Here is a 15538-nt window from a genome sequence, read left to right as displayed (position 1 = left end):
TCGCAATCACTTGTGTACCATGACTGCTTCGATGGGTTCCAATGCGCCCGTCTTGAAGTCCCCATGGACTACAACCGATCTGATGGTCAAGGACGGCGCTTCGCGATCGCCATTACTCGTCTTCCAGCCAAGGTTCCGGTGACAGATTCCCGCTATGGTGGCGCGGTTTTGACAAACCCAGGTACGTTTCATGATGTCTATGTCATTTTGCCCTTACTAATTGCGTCTCAGGTGGCCCGGGTGGCTCAGGCGTCGCCCAGGTGCTTGTCAGCGGCAAAGCCCTGCAAAAGACCATAGACTCGGAGAACGACCCAGGTATTGTCGACCCAGAAAGCGCTTCGCGGGACAAGTATTTTGACGTCATCGGATTTGATCCCCGGGGGGTCAACAACACGACTCCAGGGTTCAGCTGCTTCCCCCATCTCTTCGCCCAGCGAAACTGGGAACTGCAAGTGGCAGCCGAAGGCACACTCGGTAGCGCAGAGAACGCATTCTGGCATAACTGGGCTCGCTCGACTGCCCTCAATACTGGATGCGCTGCCAATTTGTCCACTCCTCCGAGAGATGGAGAGGAGGCTTTGGGCGAACATCTCAACACGCCCCCTGTGGCTAGAGATATGCTAGAGATTGTTGAACGACACGGTGAATGGCGTGCAGAGCAAGGTTTGCTGGAGCAACGCCAACAGGACCATATGCATGGCTATGATCCGGGACAGAGTATAGTAGCGCGAACACGATGGCAGCAGGGACGGGAGAAGCTCCTGTACTGGGGTCGGTCGTACGGAACCGTTCTAGGTTCCACGTTTGCAACTATGTTTCCCGATCGTATCCATCGGGCTGTGCTTGATGCTGTGGTAGATGTCGATAAGTACTACTTCGGGGAAGGGCCCAATGCTGTCGAAGACGCTGACGCCATTTTCGACCAATTCACGCGATACTGTCATGCGGCTGGAGGGGATGTCTGCCCCTTCTATGTCCAAGGCGGACCGGCCGCCATCAAGAAAGCGTATTTGGCACTGGAAGAGGCTCTCTACAATCGCTCATTACCGGTTCCCGCATCAGCCACACGAGGTCCGGAAGTTGTGACATGGAGTGACCTGAAGATCATCTTGCGAATCGCTTTGTATCAACCACTTTACGGGTTTCCTCAGCTGGCAGAAATAGCGACCGGATTATCTCAGGGCAGTGGTGCCGCCCTTGCCGACTTCAAAGTTGGGGGCCGCTCCCCATCATGCCCTTCCGATCAATGCCTTCAAGCTGGGCCGTGGTCTGCTGAGTGTCAAGTGTCGGGGCACAATGAGGCGTATTCGAGCACAGCCATTCTTTGTGCCGATGCGGAGTATTTGCAGGATGCCGACGAAGAAGAGTTCAAGCGCTCCTGGGCGTCGTTGCAGGAAGATAGTGCCATGCTTGGGGATTACTGGGCCAGTCTTCTGATGAGCTGCGTAGGGTGGAAGCTCAAGCCGAAGTGGAAGCTTACAGGTAGTGTCTCATTGATCTGGATTGTTCATTGCTGATTTTTTTCCAGGGCCATTTGCAGCCAACACCTCCCATCCACTGCTGTTTGTGAGCAATACGCTCGACCCCGTGACGCCTCTGCGCAGGTAGTTTTCATACTTTCTCAGCAACCTGTCATCAGGGCTAATCTTTTGCAGTGCGCGCAAGATGTCCGAAAACTTCCCCGGCTCGGTGCTTCTGAAGCAGGATTCCGAAGGCGTAAGTCACCTCACATGTTGAGCGTGATCAGGCGATCTGACTTTCTAGCACTCAACATTGGCGGCACCGTCCGTGTGTGTTCATAAGAAGATCCGACAATATTTTCAGACCGGCGAGCTTCCGCCTCCTGGTGTAGTATGCAAGGCAGATGATAAGCCCATACTGGGAGCGTCGCCTTCGACACAAGAGCGGGGGATGAGTGCCGAGGACCAGAAGCTGTATGAGACACTGATGGAGGACGCCCAGCGAGTGGCAATAGCCCGGCTACCACTGTAGACTTGGCATCACGGTGTCAATGTGTCTGTTTTCTCGCGCGACTTGTCTATCCAACACCCGGCTCCGAGTGTATATACCAGTAGACCATCCTCCAGCAGGGTAGTGAATAGATATTTCCACCGGCTGTATAACCGATCACATTCGTAGATCCATCGCAAGCCAGGTGTTTCCAAATCCAGGTACTTCCGGAGTAGCCATGAAGCAAACTCGGTCGAGATCCCATTGCCATGCGGTGCAACCTCGGTTCAGATCCGTCGGGTAACCTTGATTGCCCTGTTTTGGTTCAACCCCGCGCCCGCCAGATAAGCATATCTCCTCTTCATCTCCTCCCCTCATCCTCTTCCTCCCCTCTTCATCATCAGACCCCTGCATTAATTGTCATCCGCCCAAATTGATTCAATCTTATGCCCACATCCATCATGGCCCCTCCCACCGCCACCGAAACAACCATCTTCTCTCCCGTTCCCGTCCAAGCCCATTCCACCCAAGAAGCGGCTGCCGAAGCCGCCAAAGTGAAGAACACCCCCCAGAAATTCCCCCAGCCCCCAGTCTTCGAAGACAAGTACAAGGAGCGCGAGTACCTTAAGGGTCGACTGGCAGCGGCGTTTCGCATTTTCGGCAAGAATGGGTACGATGAAGGTGTGCCATCATCACCATCCCTACTACTTACTTTCCGATTGGCACATAATACTAACTCCTGTTGCAGGCGTGGCAGGACACATTACTCTCCGTGACCCCGTCGACCCAACCACCTTCTGGGTGAACCCCTTTGGCGTAGCATTCTCGCAGATTAAGTCATCCGACTTGATCCATGTGAGCCATGCCGGGGAAATCATTGGCGGCGGACCCGTCCGGCTGCTCAATGCTGCTGCCTTTATGATTCACTCGGCCATCCATGCTGCTCGTCCGGACGTGCTCTGCGCTGCTCACAGCCACAGCATTCACGGACGGGCTTTTTGTACCCTCGGACGGCCGCTGGATATCATCACGCAGGATGCGTGCGCATTCTACAATGTCAGTGCCTCCCTCCAGCAATGGAACTCTCGACTAACTAGCGCAGGATATCGTCTTGTACAACCAGTTCAACGGCATCGTGCTGGCCGAAGAAGAAGGGAAGAGCATTGCTCAAGCCCTCGGCAACAAGAAAGCCGCACTGCTGCAGAACCACGGACTCCTAACCGTAGGACAAACCATCGAGGAGACGGTGTTCTGGTTCGTCAGTCTGGAGAAATGCTGCTACGTGCAGCTGATGGCCGACGCCGCAGCCGCAGGCCGGGGCGGACAGACCGTCAAGGTAGACGAGGCAGATGCAGCATTCACATACAAGTCGGTGGGCACACCCAGGGCAGGGTATTTCAGCGCGAAGCCGATGTTCGATTTGATCCACGAGGAGACAGGGGGGAGCTATCTGAACTAGCAGCTACACCACTCATCATATACTATTCTATTCAATCCATATCCATCCTCCCACAATATCACTCACTCCCCCTTGCCCATCCTCTCCCACACCTCCCTCACCTCCCTCCCATTAACAGCCGTGACCGGCTCCCCGACAACCTCCCCATCATCCCCGACTACCCTCAAAATATTCTCCATCGCCAACCTCTCAAACCCAATCCTCGTCTCAACCGCCCCACCCCCAACATGCGTCGTAAGCGTAACATTCTCCATCTCCCTCAGTCTACCATCCACAACGGGCTCAAACTCATGAACATCCAACGCCGCAGCAGCCACCTTCCCACTCCTCAACCCCTGCACCAAATCCTCCTCAACCACCACACCCCCCCTGGCCACATTAACAACCCTCACCCCATCCCTCATCCACCCAATCTTCTCCTTATCGATCAACCCCCTGGTCCCCTCAGTCAACGGACAATGCACCGACACACAATCCGCCCCCTCCAACACCCCCCTAATCCCCCCGCCCCATCTCACCCCCAACTCCCTCTCCCTCTCCTCACTCAACCGTACCGCATCATAATAAACAACCTCCATCCCTAACCCACCCCTCACCTTCCTCACCACCTCACTCCCAATCCTCCCCAGTCCAATCAATCCCAGAACCTTCCCCCTCGGATTCGTCGACACGCCCGCCAGATTCCGATGACATTCTAGAAACCTCTCCGTATCGCCCGACCGCGCCGCGATCTGCGATGCAGTGAAGTTTCTAAACACGCTCAGGATCATGTATAGTGTTGTGTCGGCGACGGCTTCGTCGGAGGCGCCCGCCCCGTTGGTGTAGTATATTCCGCGCGCGGTGAGCGAGGGGACGGAGATGTCGTTGTAGCCTGCTCCCGCTGAGGCGAAGATTTTGACGCTGGGAGGAAGGAGGGAGACCAGGTCGGCGTCCCAGGGGGACATGGTCGTGCCGGAGGAGAAGTGTGGGCGGAAGATGGCGACGAAGGGGCCGTATCTGGGTTATTTCTTAGTGTGGGTGTGGAGATGAATAAAAGAGGAAGAGGTCTTACTTGTTGGTTTTCAGCGCCTCGATGAAGGCTTCGCGGGTTGGGGAGGTGTCGCGGATGATGGTGAAGCGGGTGGAGAGGGGGTCGTTGTAGAGGTCGTGGTTGTAGGCGATGGGGTCGCCGAGGTGGAGGATTATGGGTTTGGTCATGTTGTTTGCTTGGTAGTAAGTAGTTAGTAGTGATGATGCTGTTGTAGGCAAAGGCTGAGAGTAGGAATGGGATTGTGGAGGTTTACTATGAAGGATAGTATAGTATATTTATGAAGATGTAGTCTGCGGATAATTCTCCGATTCAACTCGGACTTGTTTCCTAGACGATGATCCTGAGGATTGAGGAGGGATGTTTACCCCGACTTGTTCCCTTGAGTGGAGTGTGGAGATCCATGTGCTCGGGCTTAAGATGTACCTCTTGTGTCTGAGTGCAGTTTTATGTCTTATCCCAGCTAGCTCGGATACCTTCCATTGTCTTTCATCTCACCTCCGTCAATCCCACCCGTACTTCCCTCAGCATTACAGACGCAGGCATACTATCCCCAATGATCTAGACGGTGCGCCGCGTAGTAAGCCGTTCAAAAACATCCTGCTTAGATTTTTGCTGTGTAGATCGAATGCAAAGCCGGATACCGGGACAGATAGCAATACAGAACGGGTGTACACATTGTTCTAGTCACTGACAATCCCAAGCGAGGGTGAGTCTCTACTTATTAGGGCCGCCATGACAAAAGGTCAGTTGAGGGCATTCTGGATTATCTGATTCTATTGCAGATCATTTGCATCCGAGCCAGTGTTGAGACGTGCCAAATGCTTCATCAGTAGCGCTTACCAGCATTTAATCCTGGGAACTTCCTGGATTTGACGGACTATCATACTTCTGATGTCTATGAATTCATTCGACATATAGATTTCTCAATATCTTCTTCCTGTTCGGCCATATGTAGCTATAGATATTGATTAATCCAGACAATGATTGTTCAAAAACGCACTCGACTCGACCAAGTTCTCTGGTGTCTGAATAGGGTCATCATTGGCTGGCTGTTTCATGGTTGCAACATTGACATTGGTGAGGGGTTTCCTAGCCATGCTGCTAAGATCTTCTCTGCAATTATATTGTGGACTGATTTTGTTGTTCCAATGTGTACGATAGAAGGCAAGCAAGCTCCCACGGAGCTAAAGCGTATCGGACAAGGAGCTCGGCCGAGATTACTGCAAGGGTGGATAATCGCGATGAACATTCAAGCCACATTGGCTGTGGAGGGAAGTCTACTTAATGGTAATAGGTAGTCGAGATACGTAGTCCGATGGTGACAGGACCGTGGTTGTTTTAATCGAGACGAGCATTCTCCAGACTGGGTCATTACCCATTCATCAGCGGTTTATCCTGAAATAGGTGAGTATTCAGACAAAAGCAGGCAAATCATCAACAAATCAATGTAATAATCTTGATGAAGCAGAGATGCGACCGCGTCTATGGCTGCTTGTTGAGCGGAGCCCCCGATCGATGAGAAGCGGGAAGGGAAAAAAGGAAAAAGAGCAAAAAGAATGACCTACGCAGGACTCGAACCTGCAATCTCTTGATCCGTAGTCAAGCGCCTTACCATTGGGCCAGCAGGCCTTGTTGTTGTGATTACAGCTACTAAATGTTTACATAAGGACTTACATATCTATAGACTTCCACGCGTGCTCATGACGCCTGTGAAACTTGTTAGACACAAGAGTGTCCATCGGTCGGGGGTTGCAACTGTTCGGGTCAGTTATCTACTACTACCTTTTATTGGCTTCTCCCATGATATTTTCATTATCTATGGGCAGTTACGGCCCCAGCAACCGCCACGACCTGGTAGTCTACAGAACAAATGATCAGCACTAAGCAGATATATACACCAAAGCGTAGCCGACAACATCATCCACTAAATCCAGACCCCAGCAGTTGAACAGGCCGTGGCAAACATGCATCGAAATTAGGTAGATACCGGCCCCTCCCCCTAGCCGAACTCCACCTGAAGTACCCACGAAGTACCTCTGCAGTACCGACTGACATGGCCACCCACCCAAGCAGCACTCAAGGCAACAGTCCAGTGCAGTCTAGTCCAGCTCAGCTCAGCTCACTCAGCATTCAACCAACATTCCAGTGAGTTGAAAGGATGGTGCGGGGGTGCCAAGGATCCGGGGGTTGATCATGCAACGACACCTTCACAGCCATTCCAAACATTCTGACTGGTCACGCCGGGCGGGGTAGGCGAACTTTACTGCATCGCTAGACAAAGCCACCGCTGCTTTACCATCCAATGATAGGATGATCAACCCCTCCATGACACTGTGTCGTCCTCACGGATGTCATCCCTAGTAACCGACTAGTACTGTAGTTAACTTGACCGGATGGGTCGGAGGATGGCGACGAAAGGAAACTTAAAAACGGTGGTTGAGAATCTGGGGTAGTTGTTATGGCCCACTTTTGCCATGACGGGTACTGCTACTAGGTACCCATGAAGGTCCGTAGTGGGTGCTTAAGCTCCTGTTGTGGGGTTTGTAGTATGGACATACTAGTGGTTATCGTTGATAAGAGGGTAGCTAGGTAAATATTCGCGATGAAAAGACTCAACATCGTAAAGTAGGGGATAAGTGAGTAGATGAATGTGATCAGACCACGCCGACAGAATGAATGTACTTCATAGGTAGTACTGTGGTATGGTATGGCTTGAGGGCAGCCGCTGACGCAGCGTGGTGTGATCCAATGGGTTTGAGGTAGATTACTTACTGTACTAATGGACTGACTGCGCTGGTTACTGACTACTACCTATTTACGGCAAATCCCTGTCGCGTGTGCTGCATTATTGTGCAGCTGGTATTGATACACACGGCAGGCAGCCAGCCAAAGGACACACACACAGAGAGAGAGAGAGAGAGAGAGAGAGAGAGAGAGGGTGGATGATCACACGAGTGCCACCCCTGACCAGGTAGACTAATGAAAAGACACGACAGGGATTAGAATGTCTGCCCCTCACTAATAATGCATCAAGCTGTTGTATTTGTTCTTGTATTTATGGTCATTCCTTGGTGTGTGTATGTTTGTGTGTTTGTTAAATACATGATGATATTGGCCCAGTGCAACCCAAAACGCGTAAAACTCCGTCATGTCATGATCCCTCCTTGTTGCATATCCCATCCCGTCCGTCCAAAGTACCTGACCCCAGAGGGTGATCCCCCCCAAAAAATAGATAAAGAAAATGATGTGAAATGAATGGTCGGTAATAATAATGAGGATGTAGATCGCTGTCTCAGACAAATCCCCCTCCTCTATTCCAGTTGCATAGCTTGCGGTAGCCAGACTCGCTCGCTCACGGAGAGGGGGGGATTTATTTCAAGCGACGCATGTAGCGTAGCGTCAGATAAACCGCGCCCATCGTCGTGTAGGCTGCGCCCCCTGCAGCAATCCAGACCGGCTTGTGAACGCTAAACGAGGTCGAGATGAGCTGTGCCCTCCTCCTGCGCTTCTCTAAATGGGCTATTAGGATGCTTTTCTTCTTACCATACTCCATCTGCAATGATGGAAGACCTACCTGTAGTCAAGAATCTGTTTCTCAAAGTGGCCAGCTGCTGTCTGGAGTAAGCACCGACAGACGAGCCCACAGACGAGAGACCTTGGATAGCAGGGGTCGACATCTTGAATAGTTGATATGCTTGTAGTGTCTTGAGTGGAAAAGTAGTTACAGCAAGAGACAATGAGAGAACAAGATCTTGATCCTGATATTGATGAGAACACAGGCGAGTTTGAAGGTATCACCCTCCATTGTCTGGCCGGGTGACACAAGGTTTATATGCTCTTCCTCGTAACCCGGATGCGGGGTAGTCACCAGATGAGAAGCTGCAACACAGTAACAGCTGGCTCGACCTCTCGTCATCCCTGTCTTTGTTGATCCGTGTCTCGTAGGTTACATTCTGGAGGGTGGTGATTGGAGCTCATCGTTGGGCCTGCCCGGTGTTGGCGCTCTCTCGCCCCTGGAACGGGCGTGAGCTATCACCAAGTACGGCATGCAATACCGACCAAGCGATCGAGTACATCACAGGTACATCTACCGCAGACTGGGCGCTCTTCGTCGTGATAGGATATTCTCCATATGGGCTGGGATGAGGGTGGCGTTGTCAGTAATTTAGGGCCTCGCTGCTGCAGCCCAAGCAAGAAGTACCGTGAAGAACAGTCTTGTAGCTCTACAGATCAGTCTATACCAAGTTAGGGACTTTATGGTTGCTGACTGGCACTGACGAAAGAAACCATAATCGTCTGATTGAGTTTAATATATGACACCGACAAGTTGATTCTGTAGACATCGGTAGATTCACTTGCCGGTTTCATGAGAGCCGTTGAGTACCATGAACAGAGTCAGGCCGTAAGTTTGACCATGCCATGGCAGCAATGCTTGCATCTGGCCTACGGTAGGGTATGTTCTTCCGCGATAAATGTAGACAAATTGACGACCTCCGCGCGTGCAGATGGCCTGATGAGGGAAGCTCCCAGTGTAGACCCTTTCCTATTGTGTAGATGTACAAAGCGCACGACGATCACTTTGAATGGGACCATGTATGGCAACTGCGTCGGCGGAATTAACAACATGCAAGTGGTGTAATTACTCCATTTCAGCTCCTTCCCCGCAATTGCAATCCCATTGCACGCTGACGTCTTCAGTCATGCAAGGATGGGAATCGGATTCCCGTGTGTAATTTATGCTGTCATTTGGCTGTATGTTACTTAGCAAACGGCTCTCAGCTAGAATTACCTCCTCGGATTCATCAGAAAGGAAGTAAGCGGCTGGAATTCACTCCCACAAAAAAGGCTTATCCATGTGGCGGCATTTCTAAGCGCCGCAAAATGTTGAGGAGACTTGGACCTACGAATTAAGGGGGCAAGCTATAGTTTCTTTCACTTTCCATAGATGTCGTCTGGCAGTTCTAAGCTCTCGCACATCAATACAGTATTTTGATCGTGTGCAAGACATATAATGTATATGCGATAGAAGTGTATGGATGTATTCATGTTGAATGAGCGACTGGACCACACTTTGCAGTATTGTGAGTACGCTTGCGTGCGACCAGCAGACAAGCAACGACGAGGTAAGTCACAAAGGAGAGTTTAAGCAGCCTCATATTGACAGTGATCGAAGCCATGCACTCGAATATCAGTAATGGGACGAAGTAAACTCAGAAATCTGGATTAGCTGCAAATACAGGGGTCCACTTCAATATCTACCATCCTTTCTGGGTGTAAAACAATGGTTCCTTGCATCTATCGTAATTGCTGCATATAGTACAGTGTGGTCTGTGAGAAGGCACAAACCAACGCCCATTAGGCATCTTCAATGCTCAATGTTCGAATATCAAGTCCATCACTGGCCTGGTGGGCCTCCGCCAAACCGCCGATAAGATAGCCTTCACGTGACCGCAATCCGCGTTTTGAAACAAAGTTTGGCCGACCGTCAATCTTCCCTTCTCGCACATCATGGCTGCCCCGCCAAATGTGAGAACTCACACAAAAATAGCAGGCACCCCCGACTATGATGACCCAACCTTCTGGGATACGAAGTTTGCCACTGGTCGGGATGTCGGGGAGTGGCTGAATTCGGGAGAAATGCTCATCGATGCGGTAGTTTCTCACCTGGAGAGCCGCTCGGCCACGAACCCCAGAGTGCTCCATCTGGGGCCAGGCATCTCGAAGCTAGGAATTAAACTTTGCGATGAATTCATGAAGCGCAATTGGGCCGGAAATGGAATCGTGGTATGTGCTTGACGTGATGGCGCAGTAGAGCCATTGGGACAATACTTACTCATCTTCTCGACAGAACGTTGACTTTTCCGCCGAAGCCGTTCGCCTTGGACAAGAGACCGAGAGCAATAGGGATCCATCACATGCGATGGGCTGGGTGCAAGCTAACTTGCGGTCCTGGGCTGATGTCTCTAGATTAGCTTCTTTCTCGCCCTTCGATGTGGTTCTGGACAAAAGCACAAGCGATGCGATTGCAACATCAACGCCCGTTACCTTCCCTTCGCCCGCCGACGCATCGAGTACATGCCCGATGGTACAAGAGATTGTGGATAAACATGGGGCGATAGAGTTGTCGCCTGTAGAGCTATTGGCGCTACACTTGGCACCCTTGGTGCAGAAAGGGGCCCTCTGGGTCACTCTTTCCTACTCGACCATGCGCTTCGATAACCTGTCTCATATGGCCCAACACTGGACTGTTGTTTCCCGGACACCTTTCAAAGCACCCCAAGGAGAGACTTCGTCATTTGCTTACGCGCCTGAGGTTTTCCACTGGATGTATATTCTCCAACGGAAGTGAGATCCACTACACAAAATTATGATTTGCGACTATAAATAGCTCGGACTACTGGACAATGGCACGAACTAGCCCCCGACAATAGGAATCGGTTACCTACATCACGGAGCCATCAATAACGCAGCGCGCGACCGATTGAAGTTGGGCGCAGGAGTGTTGGCATACACAGTAAGTCAGGTGTTCACCGCTGAGCTCCTTTATGTCACCTTTAGGCGATTCGTAGTAGACAGGTCTATCTCGTAAAAGTCAAAAGCTGGGGCTTCACTCCACTGCGAGCAACAGTTGCCCACTTTAAAGTAGCACTTTGCAGAGTTCGCCAACAATCAATCTATGATGACGGCAATCTAGAGTATGTATTGCGCCCAACTCATAAACTTCTAGAAAATCTGTTGGCTGGAACCGAAGCACACTTGAAGATTGCAATGAGGCTTAATACACCATTTGATGTGACAGATATTTTGACTTCGTAAATACTATTACGACTGGTAAATGCTATCATGTGAGTCGAGGTCACGCGGTGGATCACAAACGTAGCAAACAGTTTCGCGTCCAATTGCCCAAAGCCACATATTTGATTATGGTCGACAGTTGCTATTGCAAATCTCAGTTCGCGCGAGCCAATTCCTCCTTCTCAGCACGATCAAGCAGTCCCAGAGCTTCCCTTCGAGTCGGAGCATTGGGATCAAAGAATGGCTTCTCCGCAAGGGCTGTCACTCTGGTACCATGTCTAGGCTCGGAACCTTCATAGTCCCAGCTGGCGTTGTGGATGGTAATACTGCCATACGTCAGATGCATTCAAGGCCTTATTAGTTGCAAAGTAACTGACCGGTTATCCCATAGCGCGCTTGTTCCAGGACTCCATTTGAAGCGAACCTGGATGTCAATGTTCTTTTCATATACGTCGCACAAATACCCCAGGATAACATCACTCTCCGCCTTGTCGAGACCAACAATGCGGTCGGTCATGGCTCGGTTCACCCACAGCGCTTTCCAACCCGTGGCAGGGTGAACGCGAACAAGGGGATGCTCACGTTCGACGTACTTTGGGCCTTCTTCGGGGTGGTTGCGATCAAGGTACGGGTGGGCGGATCGGTAGATGGCAGTTTTACCATCGATTATCTTACGAAAAGCAGGCGACAGCTTCTCATAAGCCGCATAGCCACTGGCCCAGAGCGTGTCTCCGCCAATGCTGGGGATGGTGTCATTATGTAAATGGGTAACACCTGCAGGTTGACGTTCGTGTACAAGATCAGTGTGCCAACGTGAGGCTCCTCCAGGGCGGCGGAAGTTGGCAGGAGACTCCGTTGCCTGCAGAGCTGGCCAAATGACCGTCACCCCCGCGACGCCAGGCACTTGGGGAACTTGTGGCTGGACAAGGACGAGACCATCAGTCAGCGAGTCTGCTAGTTACTGACATGGAGAGGCATAGTGGGCTTACATGGACCTCGACCTCGCCAAACCATTCGCCAAGCTCCTTCTGCTGCTGGGGAGAGATGTCCTGGTCTCTGAAGAAGACAACACTACGTTCAGCGATCAGCAAGCCCAGCTCATCCTTCTGCTGGTCCGTTAGGTCTTTCAATTGCAGTCCCACGATTTCCGTGCCAATGTGTCTGGTCAGATGGATGACCTCTTTTGCTGCCGACAATAGCGCTTTCTTTTCTGGGTCCGCACGGGTGCCTGGATCCACATGGGGCCGGTCATAATCGCGGATCTTGTAGACGTCGTCTAGATACAAAGGACGAGACGGCCTGTAAGGGTATCCCTCAGACAGGTCTACTCCCGCCTTCTCGAGGCGCTTTCGGGATGCTGGTGGAAGGGGAAGCGTTTGCTTCAAAGGTTCCGCAACATCAACTATTCTGGGGTCAATAGGAGCTGGAACCATGATGATCAATTGAGCTATGAATTCTGACTATAGAATCTGTCTTATCTGGTTCTACAGCGCTCAAGCGAGATATTTCTATGCGGAGTTCATCGCGTACCAAGATTATTTCCCCTCACCATCATTGTCGTGGTACGGGATCCGATCACATCATCACCATCCATCATTGCGCCTTCTGCATCCCACCACCCAGAGAATGGCAGATTAAACGGCTGTCGCGGCATCTCCTCGCCTGAACCCCTCTTTTCTGCTGAGTATGCTCCCCGTCGATGACTTCTTATCTCCGTTTACCCCAGTGGACAAGCCTGGCCATCCATTAACGGGGTCTCCGGAGAGCATCATTCAGGGATCCGATGGCCTCATCCCCTCTTCATGACTATTGATAAGCAACAGAAGGACCACACACTGCAGGTTCCTCCTCGCTTGGTGGTCCGCTTTGGAACTGAGTTATCGCTAGTGGCTCGTTTCGTGCTGTCTCAGATATGACAGGCTGCAGGCTGGTCCTCGCCTAGTAGCGTTGCTATTACACCACACTTGACTAACATAACGATATCATCTGGCGCCATGTTTCTTCGCAATCCATTAGGGACATATCAGACGGCTCGATCTCACTAGATGTCTCTTATGCTTTACCATTGTGCTTTGAGTGGGACGGTATAACCAACAACCATCATGACTTGTGAAATCCAGCAAGTGGCCGTGATCGGTGCTGGCATTAGTGGTGTTGTCTCCGCGGCCCACCTTCTTGCGCACGGGATCGACGTCACTGTCTTTGAACGGAATCATGCAGCAGGTGGCGTTTGGTAATCCCTCCTTGTGCTGTGGTTTTGTCGAGCATCCGGGATCTAACGACCGACCCAGGCTTCACGATGAAAGAAAACCACTCGAACCTAATTACCCGGCCATAAAGCCATCCATCTCAGAGAGACATCGAGAGGAGGACCGTAGACATGCTGATGCATTATCATTGGAGCACGCTCCACCAGGGTGCGTATCTTTATCTGTTTCTCCGCACGACTGCTTACAATATTAGACCATGCTATGATGGACTCAAAAACAATGTGGCCACATCGCTGATGCGGGTCAAACTCAATGCCTGGCCGAAAGGAACACCGGAGTTTGTCAGCCATACGGTAATGAAGGAGTACATCCAGGATACGTCGAAGAAAGCAGGTGCCGAAAGCGTTACAATATACGGAGCTCGAGTGACCAGGTTGCGCAAGGTTGATCGCAAGTGGGACGTTACGTGGACGACCTTAAAGGAAACCACACAATCGGGAACGCTTGAGGAACAGGAGGAAACTGCTGTAAGGCAAATTACTTCAGGATGAAGACACTACTGACTCTTGTGTGAATAGAAATTCGATGCGGTAATAGTCGCTTCAGGCCACTATCATGCGCCTCGGGTTCCAGATACACCTGGGCTGTCCAAAGCGAAAGCACAGTGGCCGTCGCGCATAACTCACTCGAAAGGGTACAGAAGCCCGAACCCTTACGCTGGCAAGGTACGAAACTTATCTTGTCCTCAATACCCAGGACCTGAGGAAATAATAACAATGTTCAGAACGTCTTGCTCATTGGAGGCGGGGTATCCTCAACGGATCTTGCTCGAGAAATCGGTCCCTTGGCCAAGAACGTCTACCAAAGCACGCGGAACGGTGAATTCGATATCTCTGCCAGTGTCCTTCCGGAGAATGGTACAAGAATCAGTGAGATAGAACGATTCGAAATCGAGGCAAAGGCTGCTACAGATGATGAGGCTTTGCCGATCAAGGTACACCTGAAGTCAGGGCAGACGCTTTGTGGAATTGATGCGATCATTATCTGTACCGGATACCATATCACGCTGCCTTTTCTGCCGGAATATCACGACGATACAACACCAGCGGAGCGAGCAAGTGATACAGTCTTAGTGACTGACGGGACGCAGGTGCATAACTTGCACAAAGACATCTTCTACATCCCGGATCCAACCCTGGCATTTGTGGGAGTCCCATACTACACAGCGACGTTTACGCTGTTTGAATTTCAAGCAATAGCTGTAGCGAACGTTTTCGCCGGGATTGCGGAGCTACCAGCGGAGAGTGCAATGAAAGACGAATACACCCGTAAAATCGAAGAGAAGGGCAGTGGCAAGCGCTTCCACTCTCTGAAGGATATTGAAGAATTTTACGTGATTGACCTGTTGGAGTGGATCAATGGATACAGAGCTAAGCATGGTCTCTCCGCGATCGAAGCCCACTCAGACAGTTGGCATCTGGCGAAAGCCGAGCAGAGGGAGAGAGTCAAGGTGCTACTGGGGACTGGCCGGAGACGAGACAGCGGCATCGGGGAGCTTCCGGTGTTGGAGGTATGCAGCTAGACAAGCTATAGACCAGTTCGCATTTTAGTGTAGATGGCACAATTAGACACAGACATTGCTATCACATTAGAGCACCAAATACAAGTTTATCAGGCGAGATCGGCACCGTCATCAGGGCATTAGTTATAATAGCCGGCCGGCATCGCACGTCCATGCACAGGGCACATCATCCGAGATCTGGATGACGAGCTCCGGAGCGTGCATGAGCAACCACTCATCCTTCGCGGACCCGACATGATTCAATACCCCCGCACACCGGCAGACACGATCGTTATCTTTCCTTCTCATCATTGCATCTGACAGGATCAACCCCGCAGATATTGCGTGAATGCGGTGGATGATGATGCATTGGTCTGGATGGTCCTCCGCCCATCAGATATGGCGTCCAAACCATCTGCATCAAGCCTTGCTACCAAGCTTGAAACAGGGATAAATATGTGCGGCTATCATGTGAATCTATATGCAATGCAGCGGACTGTCAAAAATTTACTGTACTCTCTCTGTCCTGCTCT

At 51.2% G+C, this 15538-nt stretch overlaps 10 protein-coding genes and 1 non-coding gene across 11 annotated transcripts; 6 read left to right on the top strand and 5 right to left on the bottom strand.

Annotated features, from left to right (window-relative positions):
* Positions 1-63: 63 nt before the first annotated feature.
* Positions 64-1992, top strand: An13g02790 (uncharacterized protein; the record flags this gene model as incomplete). Its single annotated transcript, XM_059743916.1, has 5 exons — positions 64-181; positions 232-1482; positions 1529-1604; positions 1656-1716; positions 1825-1992. 5 exons carry the CDS (start codon positions 64-66, stop codon positions 1990-1992), a joined length of 1674 nt encoding a protein of 557 aa, XP_059602136.1.
* Positions 1993-2411: 419 nt separating this feature from the next.
* An13g02780 (uncharacterized protein) lies at positions 2412-3409 on the top strand (the record flags this gene model as incomplete). The annotated part of the gene is made up of 3 exons (XM_001396376.3): positions 2412-2631; positions 2699-3006; positions 3053-3409. The coding sequence occupies 3 exons, from the start codon at positions 2412-2414 to the stop codon at positions 3407-3409; spliced, it is 885 nt and encodes a 294-aa protein (XP_001396413.3).
* Positions 3410-3471: 62 nt separating this feature from the next.
* An13g02770 (uncharacterized protein) lies at positions 3472-4606 on the bottom strand (the record flags this gene model as incomplete). The annotated part of the gene is made up of 2 exons (XM_001396375.1): positions 3472-4405; positions 4461-4606. 2 exons carry the CDS (start codon positions 4604-4606, stop codon positions 3472-3474), a joined length of 1080 nt encoding a protein of 359 aa, XP_001396412.1.
* A 250-nt stretch (positions 4607-4856) lies between these two features.
* On the top strand, positions 4857-5890 carry An13g02760 (hypothetical protein; the record flags this gene model as incomplete). Its single annotated transcript, XM_059743915.1, has 4 exons — positions 4857-5105; positions 5165-5250; positions 5473-5726; positions 5787-5890. The coding sequence occupies 4 exons, from the start codon at positions 4857-4859 to the stop codon at positions 5888-5890; spliced, it is 693 nt and encodes a 230-aa protein (XP_059602135.1).
* Positions 5891-5996: 106 nt separating this feature from the next.
* On the bottom strand, positions 5997-6068 carry tRNA-Arg (ACG). Its single transcript has one exon. It is a non-coding gene; the product is annotated as a tRNA-Arg (tRNA).
* Positions 6069-6251: 183 nt separating this feature from the next.
* An13g02740 (hypothetical protein) lies at positions 6252-6766 on the bottom strand (the record flags this gene model as incomplete). The annotated part of the gene is made up of 4 exons (XM_059743914.1): positions 6252-6290; positions 6338-6453; positions 6474-6557; positions 6664-6766. The coding sequence occupies 4 exons, from the start codon at positions 6764-6766 to the stop codon at positions 6252-6254; spliced, it is 342 nt and encodes a 113-aa protein (XP_059602134.1).
* A 1043-nt stretch (positions 6767-7809) lies between these two features.
* Positions 7810-8116, bottom strand: An13g02730 (uncharacterized protein; the record flags this gene model as incomplete). Its single annotated transcript, XM_001396372.3, has 2 exons — positions 7810-7949; positions 8014-8116. The coding sequence occupies 2 exons, from the start codon at positions 8114-8116 to the stop codon at positions 7810-7812; spliced, it is 243 nt and encodes an 80-aa protein (XP_001396409.1).
* Positions 8117-8175: 59 nt separating this feature from the next.
* On the top strand, positions 8176-9350 carry An13g02720 (uncharacterized protein; the record flags this gene model as incomplete). Its single annotated transcript, XM_059743913.1, has 6 exons — positions 8176-8255; positions 8399-8520; positions 8609-8683; positions 8789-8892; positions 8994-9032; positions 9138-9350. 6 exons carry the CDS (start codon positions 8176-8178, stop codon positions 9348-9350), a joined length of 633 nt encoding a protein of 210 aa, XP_059602133.1.
* A 597-nt stretch (positions 9351-9947) lies between these two features.
* An13g02710 (uncharacterized protein) lies at positions 9948-10788 on the top strand (the record flags this gene model as incomplete). The annotated part of the gene is made up of 2 exons (XM_001396370.1): positions 9948-10223; positions 10288-10788. 2 exons carry the CDS (start codon positions 9948-9950, stop codon positions 10786-10788), a joined length of 777 nt encoding a protein of 258 aa, XP_001396407.1.
* A 600-nt stretch (positions 10789-11388) lies between these two features.
* Positions 11389-12667, bottom strand: An13g02700 (uncharacterized protein; the record flags this gene model as incomplete). Its single annotated transcript, XM_001396369.1, has 3 exons — positions 11389-11560; positions 11612-12153; positions 12224-12667. The coding sequence occupies 3 exons, from the start codon at positions 12665-12667 to the stop codon at positions 11389-11391; spliced, it is 1158 nt and encodes a 385-aa protein (XP_001396406.1).
* Positions 12668-13448: 781 nt separating this feature from the next.
* On the top strand, positions 13449-15026 carry An13g02690 (uncharacterized protein; the record flags this gene model as incomplete). Its single annotated transcript, XM_059743911.1, has 4 exons — positions 13449-13651; positions 13698-13971; positions 14023-14169; positions 14229-15026. The coding sequence occupies 4 exons, from the start codon at positions 13449-13451 to the stop codon at positions 15024-15026; spliced, it is 1422 nt and encodes a 473-aa protein (XP_059602132.1).
* Positions 15027-15538: the final 512 nt, after the last annotated feature.

The sequence above is a fragment of the Aspergillus niger genome, assembly GCF_000002855.4.
Source record: "Aspergillus niger supercontig An13".
Taxonomy (NCBI): Eukaryota; Fungi; Ascomycota; class Eurotiomycetes; order Eurotiales; family Aspergillaceae; genus Aspergillus; species Aspergillus niger.
The sequence above is the reverse complement of the archived record's forward strand: the minus strand, read 5'-3'. Positions and strand labels throughout refer to the sequence as shown.